Source organism: Oncorhynchus mykiss, chromosome 8 (genome assembly GCF_013265735.2).
Source record: "Oncorhynchus mykiss isolate Arlee chromosome 8, USDA_OmykA_1.1, whole genome shotgun sequence".
Classification (NCBI taxonomy): domain Eukaryota; kingdom Metazoa; phylum Chordata; class Actinopteri; order Salmoniformes; family Salmonidae; genus Oncorhynchus; species Oncorhynchus mykiss.
In genome coordinates this window covers 40,091,778-40,106,877 of record NC_048572.1, presented here as the reverse complement: position 1 = coordinate 40,106,877, position 15,100 = coordinate 40,091,778, and the positions used below count along the sequence as shown (strand labels likewise).

The window sequence follows — 15,100 nt, the reverse complement described above, 5'->3', positions numbered from 1 at the left end:
CCTGTCAGATCACATATTCCCCCCCCCCACACACACACACACATATATTCATATTTCAACATGTTTTTCTTTCTCATCGAGTAGCACCGTCTCCATTTCTCCTCCTCTGCCCCTCACCTTCCTTTCCTTTTAGTTTCAGTGAAGGAGAAAAAATGTGATTTAGTGTAAACAAATGCGTCCTCCATCCTTGACATGATTCTCCATCTCACAGTGAGGGACAGGGCACCTTAATCTTGCCTTAATGCTCAAGGATTCCATTGACTCCATGTTGCAGTTCAACGTTTCTGTTTATTTTTTCATTACATGTTCTATATACTGTAAAGTGCATGTACTAACTGAAACTACAGACAAAATCAATAGATTCATTAATAGCTAGAGTTGAATGCGCACACGGCCAGGTTTCTCTTGTCAGCAGAAGAGAGTGAGAACAAGAGAGGAAGTGAGGAAGAGAGGAGGAGCGAAGAATAGGGAGAGGATGAGAGAAGGAGAGGGAGATATCTGCCCTTCCAGGCCCCTATCTCTCTCTACTGCAGCCACCATTGCTGACAAAAACACCAAGACTAACAGAACCAGTTGGCTCACACTGGCTGGTCTTAGTCTGTGGGGAGTAGGTATTTCTTTGTTTGGGACGGGGTGTATGTGTATATTAGAGAGAGACGGCAAACTCCAATGCCAAAAAGACAAGGATGGGTGTGTATAAAGTATGCGTGAAGAGCTGTGTGTGAGCCAAAGCCATCATTGATAGAGTGTATGTGTGTGCATGCATGGAGGTATTTGTGCATGCATACATACGTGTGTGTGCATGCATTCATGCATGTGTGTGTCCTGAATGTTTGTCCTGAATATGTGTCCGGAATGTGTGTTTGGAGTGTGTGTGGGAGGTGTTAGGACAGACAGGATTTATGACTGTTTTCTGTCTGATTGCTTTAGCTCTTCTATCTCCTCCAGAGACTGTCTGAACTGGACTGGATCAGCGGATATTGACAGAGACAGACTGATTATTTGTTCTAATCTGTCTTTCCCCATAGAGACCACTGCCCAGACAGAGACTGGTCATAAATCCTTCTCTTTCTGAACCACCATTTTAGCCCAACCCTAACCAGTGGCCGGTTGCACCAGTTGGTGGGTCGTGACTCTACGTTCAATGTAAAATGTGCTCTACTTTGCTGACATTTATGAATTCTTCCCCATGCCACTAATGGAAAGTGGACGAAGTCTAGAATCTCTAGAGGGTTCTTACGCTTTGTGATGTCATAAATCTTTGGAATTAATGGATTCTGACTTCTTCAATCTTTAGAAGAAAAGCATTTATCAATAGAGATGAATAGGAGGACCTCAGTGCTTTTATCCTGTCCGAACAGAACTTTTGGCATGAAAAGAAAGCAGAAGGCAATAGGAGGCATGACCAAGTCAAGAGCTGTGACTTATTGTGAGGGAATAACAGTCACGCTTGGAGCCTTGGGGACTTCTGTCAGGCACTCTGCAACAATGGCATTGTAAAAAAAATTGCAGAATGCAATAGAATTTTAAACAGCCTTATGAATAGATTGTGTTGTGGTGAGCACCGTGAGATATGCTGAAATGGGAGGCAATTATCCATCCATGTATTGCTGTGGTAGCGATGATACTGTTGTATTGGAGGATTTTTGTTTAGCTGTTGCAGTTATGTGTTGTAGAGGTTCCTAATTGCATTGGCCCATTATTGTTGATTTGAACATGTGTTATTGTAACAGTATGCTGGACTATATTGTGAGCTATTATAAATAGAAAGGTACTGACACGTTGTTGTCATTGTGAATATACTGCAACACTACACAGTATGTTACCTTGATCAGTCTCCACCTTTCCCACTGTTGTGTGTGTGTTGCATTGACTGCTAATTATTTGCCAAACGCAGTGCAGCGTACCTCTCTCACAAGTTGAGTTCCACCAACCACGACGTCAGTCAGAATTACTGCTGAGGAAGCTGTTATAGTCACTGCAACTCCCTCTCCGCCTGTCAGATAAGATGATAGGCGATTCACCCCCAACAACCCCCCTTCACGCACACGCACACACACACACACACACACACACACACACACACACACACACACACACACATCCAAAGGCTAATTCATTATAAGCAACATGCCTGCCATGTAAGATATACTGTAGATTAAGTGCTTCGTCATTAGCAGAACTCTGTAGGCCCACGGTATATGAAAGAAAAGATAAGAGGTTTGCTGATGTTTCTTAACATAATTTGATTACAGAAGCACAATGGCCTTCGTTATCAGAAAATGGTTGGATTATAGCAATGATAAAACTTACTTTACTTTTTAAACAACTTGATTGATGCTATAGCCTCTCTCACACAGTGCAGTTGGAGTTTGTATTTTGTGGATTATAAAACACAAGGGCATAAAAGCCGACCCTGTCTCTGCCTCACAATCTTTATCCTCAAACAACACATCAATCAACGAACAAAAAAGGCAAGAACATCTCATTTATTTCGTTAAATCGAGTACAGGCTTAACTGAATGAACAACAGAGACAGAATGCAGTATGGAATTTTATTACATCGTTTTGGGTATGGCCTCATCTCCGTGGAATGCTCCTCGGAGCCAGATGCTGATGACAGGTAGCCCTTTGCTGGGCAGCTGGCATCGAAACCCCTCGGCTGGAGGAAAGGAGTTCCAATGAGGGGCCTTAAAATTATTATAGCTGGTGGTGGTGGGGAGGTGGATGGTTGTTGAAAACTGTTGCTGAAAACAGCTAGTGAGAGAACATGGGTAAGAGAGAGAGGAAAGTGATAATTGCAAAAGTGAGCCGATAGGTTGAACAGCAAGCATGAGGAATGTGAATTATTGTGCCGTGCTTATAGGCTTTAAGTTAAATAGGTGAATGACATTCCACATGTGGCTAATAGGAAAGAGGAGAAGAAATAAGACGCTATAATGATGATGATACATTTGTATTCATTCTAACTATGTCCGTATAATAGGAAACAAAGTGAATTGTGTTATCTTCACTGGATGAAGTTAAATTAGCATTCAGATCAGTCTGCCATTCTGACTTTCATAAACCACAGTAGGAAAGAGACAAATCAGATGAATCAGAACGCCATCTCTATGGTAATCAATGGAGTATGTTTGAGTTGTCAAGCAAGACAAATTCTCTTTCAATGAACATACAGTGGGGCAAAAAAGTATTTAGTCAGCCACCAATTGTGCAAGTTCTCCCATTTAAAAATATGAGAGAGGCCTGTAATTTTCATCATAGGTACACTTCAACTATGACAGACAAAATAAGAAAAAGAAATCCAGAAAATCACATTGTAGGATTTGTAATGAATTTATTTGCAAATTATGGTGGGAAATAATTATTTGGTCACATACAAACAAGCAAGATTTCTGGCTCTCACAGACCTGTAACTTCTTCTTTAAGAGGCTCCTCTGTCCTCCACTCGTTACCTGTATTAATGGCACCTGTTTGAACTTGTTATCAGTATAAAAGACACCTGTCCACAACCTCAAACAGTCACACTCCAAACTCTACTATGGCCAAGACCAAAGAGCTGTCAAAGGACACCAGAAACAAAATTGTAGACCTGCACCAGGCTGGGAAGACTGAATCTGCAATAGGTAAGCAGCTTGGTTTGAAGAAATCAACTGTGGGAGCAATTATTAGGAAATGGAAGACATACAAGACCACTGATAATCTCCCTCGATCTGGGGCTCCACACAAGATCTCACCCCGTGGGGTCAAAATGATCACAAGAACGGCGAGCAAAAATGCCAGAACCACACGGAGGAACCTAGTGAATGACCTGCAGAGAGCTGGGACCAAAGTAACAAAGCTTACCATCAGTAACACACTAAGCCGCCAGGGACTCAAATCCTGCAGTGCCAGTACATGTCCAGGCCTGTCTGAAGTTCGCTAGAGAGCATTTGGATGATCCAGAAGAAGATTGGGAGAATGTCATATGGTCAGATGAAACCTAAATAGAACTTTTTGGTAAAAACTCAACTCAATGGGGCAAAAAAGTATTTAGTCAGCTACCAATTGTGCAAGTTCTCCCACTTAAAAAGATGAGAGAGGCCTGTAATTTTCATCATAGGTACACTTCAACTATGACAGACAAAATGAGAAAAAAAATCCAGAAAATCACATTGTAGGATTTTGAATGAATTTATTTGCAAATGGTGGTGGAAAATACAGTGCCTTGCGAAAGTATTCGGCCCCCTTGAACTTTGCGACCTTTTGCCACATTTCAGGCTTAAAACATAAAGATATAAAACGTTATTTTTTTGTGAAGAATCAACAACAAGTGGGACACAATCATGAAGTGGAACTACATTTATTGGATATTTCAAACTTTTTTAACAAATCAAAAACTGAAAGATTGGGCGTGCAAAATTATTCAGCCCCTTTAAGTTAATACTTTGTAGCGCCACCTTTTGCTGCGATTACAGCTGTAAGTCGCTTGGGGTATGTCTCTATCAGTTTTACACATCGAGAGACTGAAATTTTTTCCCATTAATCCTTGCAAAACAGCTCGAGCTCAGTGAGGTTGGATGGAGAGCATTTGTGAACAGCAGTTTTCAGTTCTTTCCACAGATTCTCGATTGGATTCAGGTCTGGACTTTGACTTGGCCATTCTAACACCTGGATATGTTTATTTTTGAACCATTCCATTGTAGATTTTGCTTTATGTTTTGGATCATTGTCTTGTTGGAAGACAAATCTCCATCCCAGTCTCAGGTCTTTTGCAGACTCCATCAGGTTTTCTTCCAGAATGGTCCTGTTTTTTGGCTCCATCCATCTTTCCATCAATTTTAACCATCTTCCCTGTCCCTGCTGAAGAAAAGCAGGCCCAAACCATGATGCTGCCACCACCATGTTTGACAGTGGGGATGGTGTGTTCAGCTGTGTTGCTTTTACGCCAAACATAACATTTTGCATTGTTGCCAAAAAGTTCAATTTTGGTTTCATCTGACCAGAGCACCTTCTTCCACATGTTTGGTGTGTCTCCCAGGTGGCTTGTGGCAAACTTTAAACTACACTTTTTATGGATATCTTAAGAAATGGCTTTCTTCTTGCCACTCTTCCATAAAGGCCAGATTTGTGCAATATACAACTGATTGTTGTCCTATGGACAGAGTCTCCCACCTCAGCTGTAGATCTCTGCAGTTCATCCAGAGTGATCATGGGCCTCGTGGCTGCATCTCTGATCAGTCTTCTCCTTGTATGAGCTGAAAGTTTAGAGGGACGGCCAGGTCTTGGTAGATTTGCAGTGGTCTGATACTCCTTCCATTTCAATATTATCGCTTGCACAGTGCTCCTTGGGATGTTTAAAGCTTGGGAAATCTTTTTGTATCCAAATCCGGCCTTAAACTTCTTCACAACAGTGTCTCGGACCTGCCTGGTGTGTTCCTTGTTCTTCATGATGCTCTCTGCGCTTTTAACGGACCTCTGAGACTATCACAGTGCAGGTGCATTTATACGGAGACTTAATTACACACAGGTGGATTGTATTTATCATCATTAGTCATTTAGGTCAACATTGGATCATTCAGAGATCCTCACTGAACTTCTGGAGAGAGTTTGCTGCACTGAAAGTAAAGGGGCTGAATATTTTAGCACGCCCAATTTTTCAGTTTTTGATTTGTTAAAAAAGTTTGAAATATCCAATAAATGTCATTCCACTTCATGATTGTGTCCCACTTGTTGTTGATTCTTCACAAAAAAATACAGTTTTATATCTTTATGTTTGAAGCCTGAAATGTGGCAAAAGGTTGCAAAGTTCAAGGGGGCCGAATACTTTCGCAAGGCACTGTAAGTATTTGGTCAATAACAAAAGTTTATCTCAATACTTTGTTATATATCCTATATTGGCAATGACAGAGGTGAAACGTTTTATGTAAGTCTTCACAAGGATTTCGCACACTGTTGCTGGTATTTTGGCCCATTCCTCCATACAGATCTCCCCTAGAGCAGTGATGTTTTGGGGCTGTTGCTGGGCAACACGGACTTTCAACTCCCTCCAAAGATTTTCTATGGGGTTGAGATCTGGAGACTGGCTAGGCCACTCCAGGACCTTGAAATGCTTCTTACGAAGCCACTCCTTCGTTGCCCGGTCGGTGTGTTGGGGATCATTGTCATGCTGAAAGACCCAGCCACATTTCATCTTCAAATGCCCTTGCTGATGGAAGGAGGTTTTCACTCAAAATTTCACGATACATGGCCCCATTCATTCTTTCCTTTACACGGATCAGTCATCCTGGTCCCTTTGCAGAAAAACATTCCCAAATCATGTTTCCACCCCCATGCTTCACAGGAGGTATGGTGTTCTTTGGATGCTCTCTAGGAAACTTCAGACGGGCCTGGAAATGTACTGGCTTAAGCAGGGGTACACGTCTGGCACTGCAGGATTTGAGTCCCTGGCGGCGTGTGTTACTGATGGTAGGCTTTGTTACTTTGGTCCCAGCTCTCTGCAGGTCATTCACTAGGTCCCCCCGTGTGGTTCTGGCATTTTTGCTCACCGTTCTTGTGATCATTTTGACCCTACGGGGTGAGATCTTGCATGGAGCCCCAGATCGAGGGAGATTATCAATGGTCTTGTATGTCTTCCATTTCCTAATAATTGCTCCCACAGTTGATTTCTTCAAACCAAGCGGTTTACCTATTGCAGATTCAGTCTTCCCAGCCTGGTGCAGGTCTACAATTTTGTTTCTGGTGTCCTTTGACAGCTCTTTGGTCTTGGCCATAGTGAAGTTTGGAGTGTGACTGTTTGAGGTTGTGGACAGGTGTCTTTTATACTGATAACAAGTTCAAACAGGTGCCATTAATACAGGTAACGAGCGGAGGACAGAGGAGCCTCTTAAAGAAGAAGTTACAGGTTTGTGAGAGCCAGAAATCTTGCTTGTTTGTAGGTGACTAAATACTTATTTTCCACCATAATTTGCAAATATATTCATTAAAATTCCTACATTGTGATTTTCTGGATTTTCTTTTCTCATTGTGTCTGTCATAGTTGAAGTGTACCTATGATGAAAATTACAGGCCTCTCTCATATTTTTAAATGGGAGAACTTGCACAATTGGTGGCTGACTAAATACTTTTTTGCCCCACTGTATACACAGGATAGATCACACATATATTACTAATCATGTCATGAAAAGCCCCTAGTGGGCTAACCCGATATGACGGCTGGTTACACAAAGGATGGGGGTTTGGTTTGAATGAAAGAGCGGGAAGACAGAGGGACAAAGGGATTGGGTCTCTATTGGACATTGAGAAGCTATGCTACCGTAAATACAGAATCGTATGCATTATAATAAGCGGCCATTCGGGAAATGGAAAATGCAAGATATATATTTACTCTGAGCTGCACTTCGATAGATGGATCGAAGATGGAAGACTGGTTTGCCCAGCAGACATCGCCAATGTCCTTTGAAGAATCTTTCTGGTCGTAGTGTTGTGGAGCGGAAACGTTGAAGTACCCTGTCGTTCTTAGGAGATTGTCTGTCCTTTTCTAGGCCACGTACGTTTACAGCTGCAGCTGATAACTCAACATCTAGGAGTTGCCATAACCAGCTCATGCTGTATTCTGGCTGATCTAGTCGAAATGTACCATTCCAGCGTGGTGATCGTCACCTCCACATTGAAATTCGCCCTTCTAAACCTTAGGACAGCAGTCCTCACATTTCTGGAACTAAATGTTCATGATCGTTAGGGGGCTTTTGTACTGGGTAGGAGAAGGGGTGTGTTTCATCCTTCTAACCAATGTCTGTGCTCCCATGGATGGTGTAACTGATTGAGCATAAGTTAACTTATGAAACAATTTTCTCATTTAGAAGTTAAAATCACATTTTATCTTCTCACAAATAGTTTCATGTTTAAAAGTTAATTTGTGTAATTTCTTTCCTTCTTAAATGCTTTTGAGGCAATCAGTTGTGTTGTGACAAAGTAGGGGGGTATACAGCCCTATTTGGTAAAAGACCAAGTCCATATTTTGGCAAGAACAGCTCAAATAAGCAAACAGACAGTCCATCATTACTTTAAGACACGGAGGTCAGTCATTATGGAATATTTCAAGAACTTTAAAGTTTCTTCAAGTGCAGTCGCCAAAACCATCAAGCTCTATGATGAAACTGGCTCTCATGAGGACTGCCACAGGAATGGAAGACCCAGAGTTACCTCTGCTGCAAAGGATAAGTTCATTAGAGTTACCAGCCACAGAAATTGCAACCCAAATAAATACAGTGCCTTGCGAAAGTATTCGGCCCCCTTGAACTTTGCGACCTTTTGCCACATTTCAGGCTTCAAACATAAAGATATAAAACTGTATTTTTTTGTGAAGAATCAACAACAAGTGGGACACAATCATGAAGTGGAACGACATTTATTGGATATTTCAAACTTTTTTAACAAATCAAAAACCGAAAAATTGGGCGTGCAAAATTATTCAGCCCCCTTAAGTTAATACTTTGTAGCGCCACCTTTTGCTGCGATTACAGCTGTAAGTCGCTTGGGGTATGTCTCTATCAGTTTTGCACATCGAGAGACTGACATTTTTTCCTATTCCTCCTTGCAAAACAGCTCGAGCTCAGTGAGGTTGGATGGAGAGCATTTGTGAACAGCAGTTTTCAGTTCTTTCCACAGATTCTCGATTGGATTCAGGTCTGGACTTTGACTTGGCCATTCTAACACCTGGATATGTTTATTTTTGAACCATTCCATTGTAGATTTTGCTTTATGTTTTGGATCATTGTCTTGTTGGAAGGCAAATCTCCGTCCCAGTCTCAGGTCTTTTGCAGACTCCATCAGGTTTTCTTCCAGAATGGTCCTGTATTTGGCTCCATCCATCTTCCCATCAATTTTAACCATCTTCCCTGTCCCTACTGAAGAAAAGCAGGCCCAAACCATGATGCTGCCACCACCATGTTTGACAGTGGGGATGGTGTGTTCAGCTGTGTTGCTTTTACGCCAAACATAACATTTTGCATTGTTGCCAAAAAGTTCAATTTTGGTTTCATCTGACCAGAGCACCTTCTTCCACATGTTTGGTGTGTCTCCCAGGTGGCTTGTGGCAAACTTTAAACGACACTTTTTATGGATATCTTTAAGAAATTGCTTTCTTGCCACTCTTCCATAAAGGCCAGATTTGTGCAATATACGACTGATTGTTGTCCTATGGACAGAGTCTCCCACCTCAGCTGTAGATCTCTGCAGTTCATCCAGAGTGATCATGGGCCTCTTGGCTGCATCTCTGATCTTGTATGAGCTGAAAGTTTAGAGGGACGGCCAGGTCTTGGTAGATTTGCAGTGGTCTGATACTCCTTCCATTTCAATATTATCGCTTGCACAGTGCTCCTTGGGATGTTTAAAGCTTGGGAAATCTTTTTGTATCCAACTCCGGCTTTAAACTTCTTCACAACAGTATCTCGGACCTGCCTGGTGTGTTCCTTGTTCTTCATGATGCTCTCTGCGCTTTTGACGGACGTCTGAGACTATCACAGTGCAGGTGCATTTATACGGAGACTTGATTACACACAGGTGGATTGTATTTATCATCATTAGTCATTTAGGTCAACATTGGATCATTCAGAAATCCTCACTGAACTTCTGGAGATCATTTGCTGCACTGAAAGTAAAGGGGCTGAATAATTTTGCACTCCCAATTTTTAAATTTTTGATTTGTTACAAAAGTTTGAAATATCCAATAAATGTCGTTCCACTTCATGATTGTGTCCCACTTGTTGTTGATTCTTCACAAAAAAATACAGTTTTATATCTTTATGTTTGAAGCCTGAAATGTGGCAAAAGGTCGCAAAGTTCAAGGGGGCCGAATACTTTTGCAAGGCACTGTACCTTCACAGAGTCCAAGTAACAGACACATCTCAACATCAACTGTTCAGAGGACACTGTGTGAATCAGGCCTTCATGGTCAACCTGCTGCAAAGAAACCACTACCAAAACCACCAATAATAGAAGAGACTTGCTTGTTGCCAAGAAACACAAGCAATGGACATTAGACAAGTTGAAATATGTCCTTTGCTCGGGAGTCCAAATTGGAGATTTTTGGTTCCAACCGCCTTGTGATGCGGTGTCAGTGAACGGATGACCTACACATGTGTATTTCCCACCGTAAAGCATGGGAGGAGGAAGTGTGGAGGTGCTTTGCTGGTGACACAGCCTGGGATCAAACCTGGGTCTGTAGTGACGCCTCAAGCACTGCAATGTTGTGCCTTAGACTGTTACACTGCTCGTGTGGCTATATTTGTACATTTGAAATAATACCTGCAGTCAACTTGTGCGCTAGGTAATAGATAAAACAGATTGCAGTTCATTATTTCGCCTGTTCGATTTTTTTATTATAAAGCTTACCGGTACGATATAGTTTCCCAAAACAGCTGTTTGAGTCAGTCACGTGTTTGTTTCCAAAAAAGCACAACAAGGAAAATGGGAGTTTCTTGGGTTGAGTCACACATGCAGTGCAACTTAAGTGAGGTGATCAAGTTTCATGGAAATTCACTACAAATGTTTGGCAGCTATATATCTTGTAAGTATTACGTTGACTATCTAAGATGTGCCAAATAAATTCTCTCCAGCTGGGTTTTGCAAACTTCCAAACGTTATCTAAGTGTCTAACTTTAGATTGCGTGATCCTCTCCTGGAATTAGGATCCCTGCTGTCTAATATTTGTTTTGTGCATGCTGCAAACTGCGTTTTGAGATACTTGCATAACTTTACGAGCTGTGTTGTCTATCTTAGTAGTAAATGTTTCCATGTGCTCATGAGCATTTATCTAGCATCCGCTATGGGGATGCTGAGTACTTGTTAGCATTTTGTTAGCGTTTTGGTAAGTGAAGTTTTTTGGGCTTTTCTATGTAACAAAAAAAAGTAGCCTCCCTTGTGTGCACTACCAGTAATACCGTGTATCAAGGGATAGCACAGGCACTGTAGGAAGGTATGGAGCTCTGGATAGCGCCCAAACATACACCAAACACAGAAGAAATGGGAAACACATCTTTGTCATAGATGAATAACGGTAAACTTTTTAAAATATTGCTGACACCCTACAGTCAAATCTTGGCACCAATAGAATAGTTATCTAGCTATATAAACCACACTCCTCTGCAAACACGTCTTCTCCGATCTTGGTTACAAGGCGGTACTTATTTCAATTAGGTAAGAGAATATCATGTTACCGTTGGTGTATTAAAATTAAATAACGGTGATGTCACCAAATTATTATAAAAATAAAAATGTCACCTTTATTTGACCAGGTATGCCAGTTGAGAACAAGTTTTCATTTACAACTGTGACCTGGCCAAAATAAAGCAAAGCAGTGCAACAAAAACAACGACACAGAGTTACACTTGGGATAAACAAACTTACAGTAGAAAAAACTATGTACAATGTGTGCAAATGTAGTAAGATTAGGGAGGTAAGGCAATGATTACGCAATAGAGGTGAAATAATTACAATTTAGCATGAACACTGGATTGATAGATGTGAAGATATCTAAAAATAACAATATGGGGATGAGGTAGTTGGGTGTGCTATTTACAGATACAGTGATCGGTAAGCTGCTCTGACAGCTGATGCTTAAAGTTGTAGAGGGAGATATAAGTCTCCAGCTTCAGTGATTTTTGCAATTTGTTCCAGTCATTGGCAGCAGAGAACTGTAAGGAAAGGCAGCCAAAGGAGGTGTTGGCATTGGGGATGACCAGTGAAATATACCTGCTGGAGTGCGTGCTATGGGTGATCTGAGACAAGGCGGGGCTCTACCTACCAAAGACTTATAGATGACCTGGAGCCAGTGGGTTTGGCGATGAATATCTTCCATGCCGTCCCTAGGAGGGGTGCGTCACTTGAGTGGGTTGAGTCACTGACGTGGTCCTCCTGTCTGGGTTGGCACACCCCTTGGGTTGTGCCGTGGCGGAGATCTTTGTGGGCTATACTCGGCCTTGTCTCAGGATGGTAAGTTGGTGGTTGAAGATATCCCTCTAGTGGTGTGGGGGCTGTGCTTTGGCAAAGTGGGTGGGGTTATATCCTGCCTGTTTGGCCCTGTCCGGGGGTATCATCAGATGGGGCCATAGTGTCTCCTGACCCCTCCTGTCTCAGCCTCCAGTATTTATGCTGCAGTAGTTTATGTGTCGGGGGGCTAGGATTAGTCTGTTATATCTGGAGTATTTCTCCTGTCTTATCCGGTGTCCTGTGTGAATTTAAGTATGCTCTTTCTTTCTTTCTTTCTCTCTCTCGTAGGACCTGAGCCCTAGGACCATGCCTCAGGACTACCTGGCATGATGACTTCTTACTGTCCCCAGTCCACCTGGCCATGCTGACCTGTTGCACCCTCAACAACCACTGTGAGTACTATTATTTGACCATGCTGGTCATTTATGAACATTTGAACATCTTGGCCATGTTCTGTTATAATCTCCACCCGGCACAGCCAGAAGAGGACTGGCCACCCCTCATAGCCTGGTTCCTCTCTATGTTTCTTCCTAAGTTTTGTCCTTTGTAGGGAGTTTTTCCTAGTCACTGTGCTTCTACACCTGCATTGCTTACTGTTTAGGGTTTTAGGCTGGGTTTCTGTACAGCACTTTGAGATATCAGCTGATATCAGGGCTATATAACTAAATTCGATTTGATTTGATATGTAGCGAGGGCCAGCCAAAGAGAGCATACAGGTCACAGTGGTGGGTAGTACATGGGGCTTTGGTGACAAAACAGATGGCACTGTGATGGACTACATCCAATTTGCTGAGTATAGTGTTGGAGGATGTTTTGTAAATGACATGGCCGAAGTCAAGGATCGGTAGGATAGTACGTTTTACGAGGGTATATTTGGCAGCATGAGTGAAGTAGACTTTGTTGCGAAATAGGAAGCCAATTCTAGATTTAATTTTGGATTGGAGATGCTTAATGTGAGTCTGGAAGGAGAGTTTACAGTCTAACCAGACACCTAGGTATTTGTAGTTGTCAACATATTCTAAGTCAGAACCGTCCAGAGTAGCGATGCTAGTCGGGCGGGCGGGTGTGGCCAGCAATCGGCTGAAGGGCATGCATTTAGTTTAGCTAGCATTTAAAAGCAGTTGAAGGCCACGGAAGGAGTGTTGTATGGCATTGAAGCTTGTTTGGAGGTTTGTTAACACAGTGTCCAAAGAATGGCCAGATGTATACAGAATGGTGTTGTCTGCGTAGAGGTGGATCAGAGAGTCACCAGTAGCAAGATCGACATCTGTGATATATACAGAGAAAAGAGTCTGCCCGAGAATTGAACCCTGTGGCTCCCCGATAGAGACTGCCAGAGGTCCGGACAACAGGCCCTCCGATTTGACACACTGAACTCTATCTGAGAAGTAGTTGGTGAACCAGGAGAGGCAGTCATTTGAGAAACCAAGGCTATTTTAGTTATTTTTACCTTGATTTAACTAGGCAAGTCAGTTAAGAACAAATTCTTATTTTCAATGACGGCCCAGGAACAGTGGGTTAACTGCCTTGTTCAGGGGCAGAACGACAGGTTTTTACCTCAGCTTGGGGATTCGATCTTGCAACCTTTCGGTTACTATTCCAACGCTATTGAGTCTGCCGTTAAGAATGCGGTGATTTACAGAGTCGAAAGCCTTGGCCAGGTCGATGAAAACGGCTGCACAGTACTGTCTTTTATTGATGGCAGTTATGATATCGTTAAGGACCTTGAGCGTGGCTGAGGTGTACCCATGACCAGCTCGGAAACCAGATTGCATAGTGGAGAAGGTATGGTGGGATTCTAAATGTTCGGTGATCTGTTTGTTAACTTGGCTTTCAAAGATTTTAGAAAGGCAGGGGATGGATATACATAGGTCTATAACAGTTTGGGTCTAGAGTGTCTCCCCCTTTGAAGAGGAAGATGACCGCGGCAGCTTTCCAATCTTTGGGGATCTGAGGCTGAACAGGCTAGTAACAATTTTGGTGTATAATTTTAGAAAGAGATGATCCAGATTGTTTCGCCCAGCTGATTTGTAGGGATCCAGATTTTGCAGCTCTTTCAGAACATAAACTGTCTGGATTTGGGTGAAGGAGAAGCGGGGGGGGGCTTGGGCAAGTTTCTGCGGGGAGTGCAGAGCTGTTGGTCGGGGTAAGGGTAGCCAGGTGGAAAGCATGGCCAGCCGTAGAAAAATGCTAATTGAAATGATCGATTATCGTAGATTTATCGGTGGTGACAGTGTTTCCTAGCCTCAGAGCAGTGGGCAGCTGGGATGATGTGCTCTTATACTCCATGGACTTTACAGTGTTCCAAAGCTGTTTGGAATTAGTGCTACAGGATGCAAATTTCTGTTTGAAAAAGCTAGCCTTAGCTTTCCTAACTGACTGTGTATATTGGTTCCTGACTTCCCTGAAAAGTTGCATAGCTGCAAAATCCAGCTTCCTGAATCCAAGTGTTTGACACGGGGGGAGGTGACCAGTAACTTTATGATCAAACGTTATAATTGTAGAAGCAACAGTACATTTTCATACTTTGGTCATCATACTTTGATCTGATTTCATCTAAATATCATAAAATGTCATTGAACACATGATTGACTGTTCATTTTCTACCAGACTCGCATGGGTCGTGAGGTGAGGGTTTGTTACTACGCTGATAAATGACAATATCCATCCGGACCTTTGCCCCCTAGATATAGGGAATAGGGTGCCAATTTGGATACAACCATTAAATGAGTGTGACCCACCTGTGGTGTAGTGATGTAGTGAAGGAACCTCCTAGCTTCTTCCTCCAGGGAGTGGTTGTCACTGGCCCACGGCTCGAGCTCTATATGCCACCTGGGAGACTGGAAAAAGCAACAGGGAGACAGCCAATCAGCATCAGTGTTACTATCAGTGTGGAATCCTAAAAATGACTGAGGGGATTAGATTAATCTGGCCCTGGCTCCTGGGTAGGCGTGTTTTGCACTAGGTGAAAGATGATTGCTTTCGTTTCGAAACCGTGCTGCCTCCCAGACATGAGCCAGGTCCCTGTTCAAAGCCCACGGTGAGAACAAATGTGACATAATTAACCACAAGTTGTAATGAGTATGATTCTGTGTTTTCACGTACAAAATACATTTTGTAATGCCTCTAA

General features: G+C 42.5%; 1 protein-coding gene across 1 annotated transcript in view; it reads right to left on the bottom strand.

Moving 5' to 3' along the window:
* Window positions 1-15,100, bottom strand: part of LOC110529903 (methyltransferase-like protein 24) — a 94,595-nt gene that overhangs the window by 21,649 nt on the left and 57,846 nt on the right. Inside the window, exon 2 of the mRNA XM_021612557.2 lies at window positions 14,712-14,810. Within this exon, the coding sequence (XP_021468232.1) occupies window positions 14,712-14,810 (99 nt within the window). The remainder of the gene's footprint in view (window positions 1-14,711; window positions 14,811-15,100) is intronic.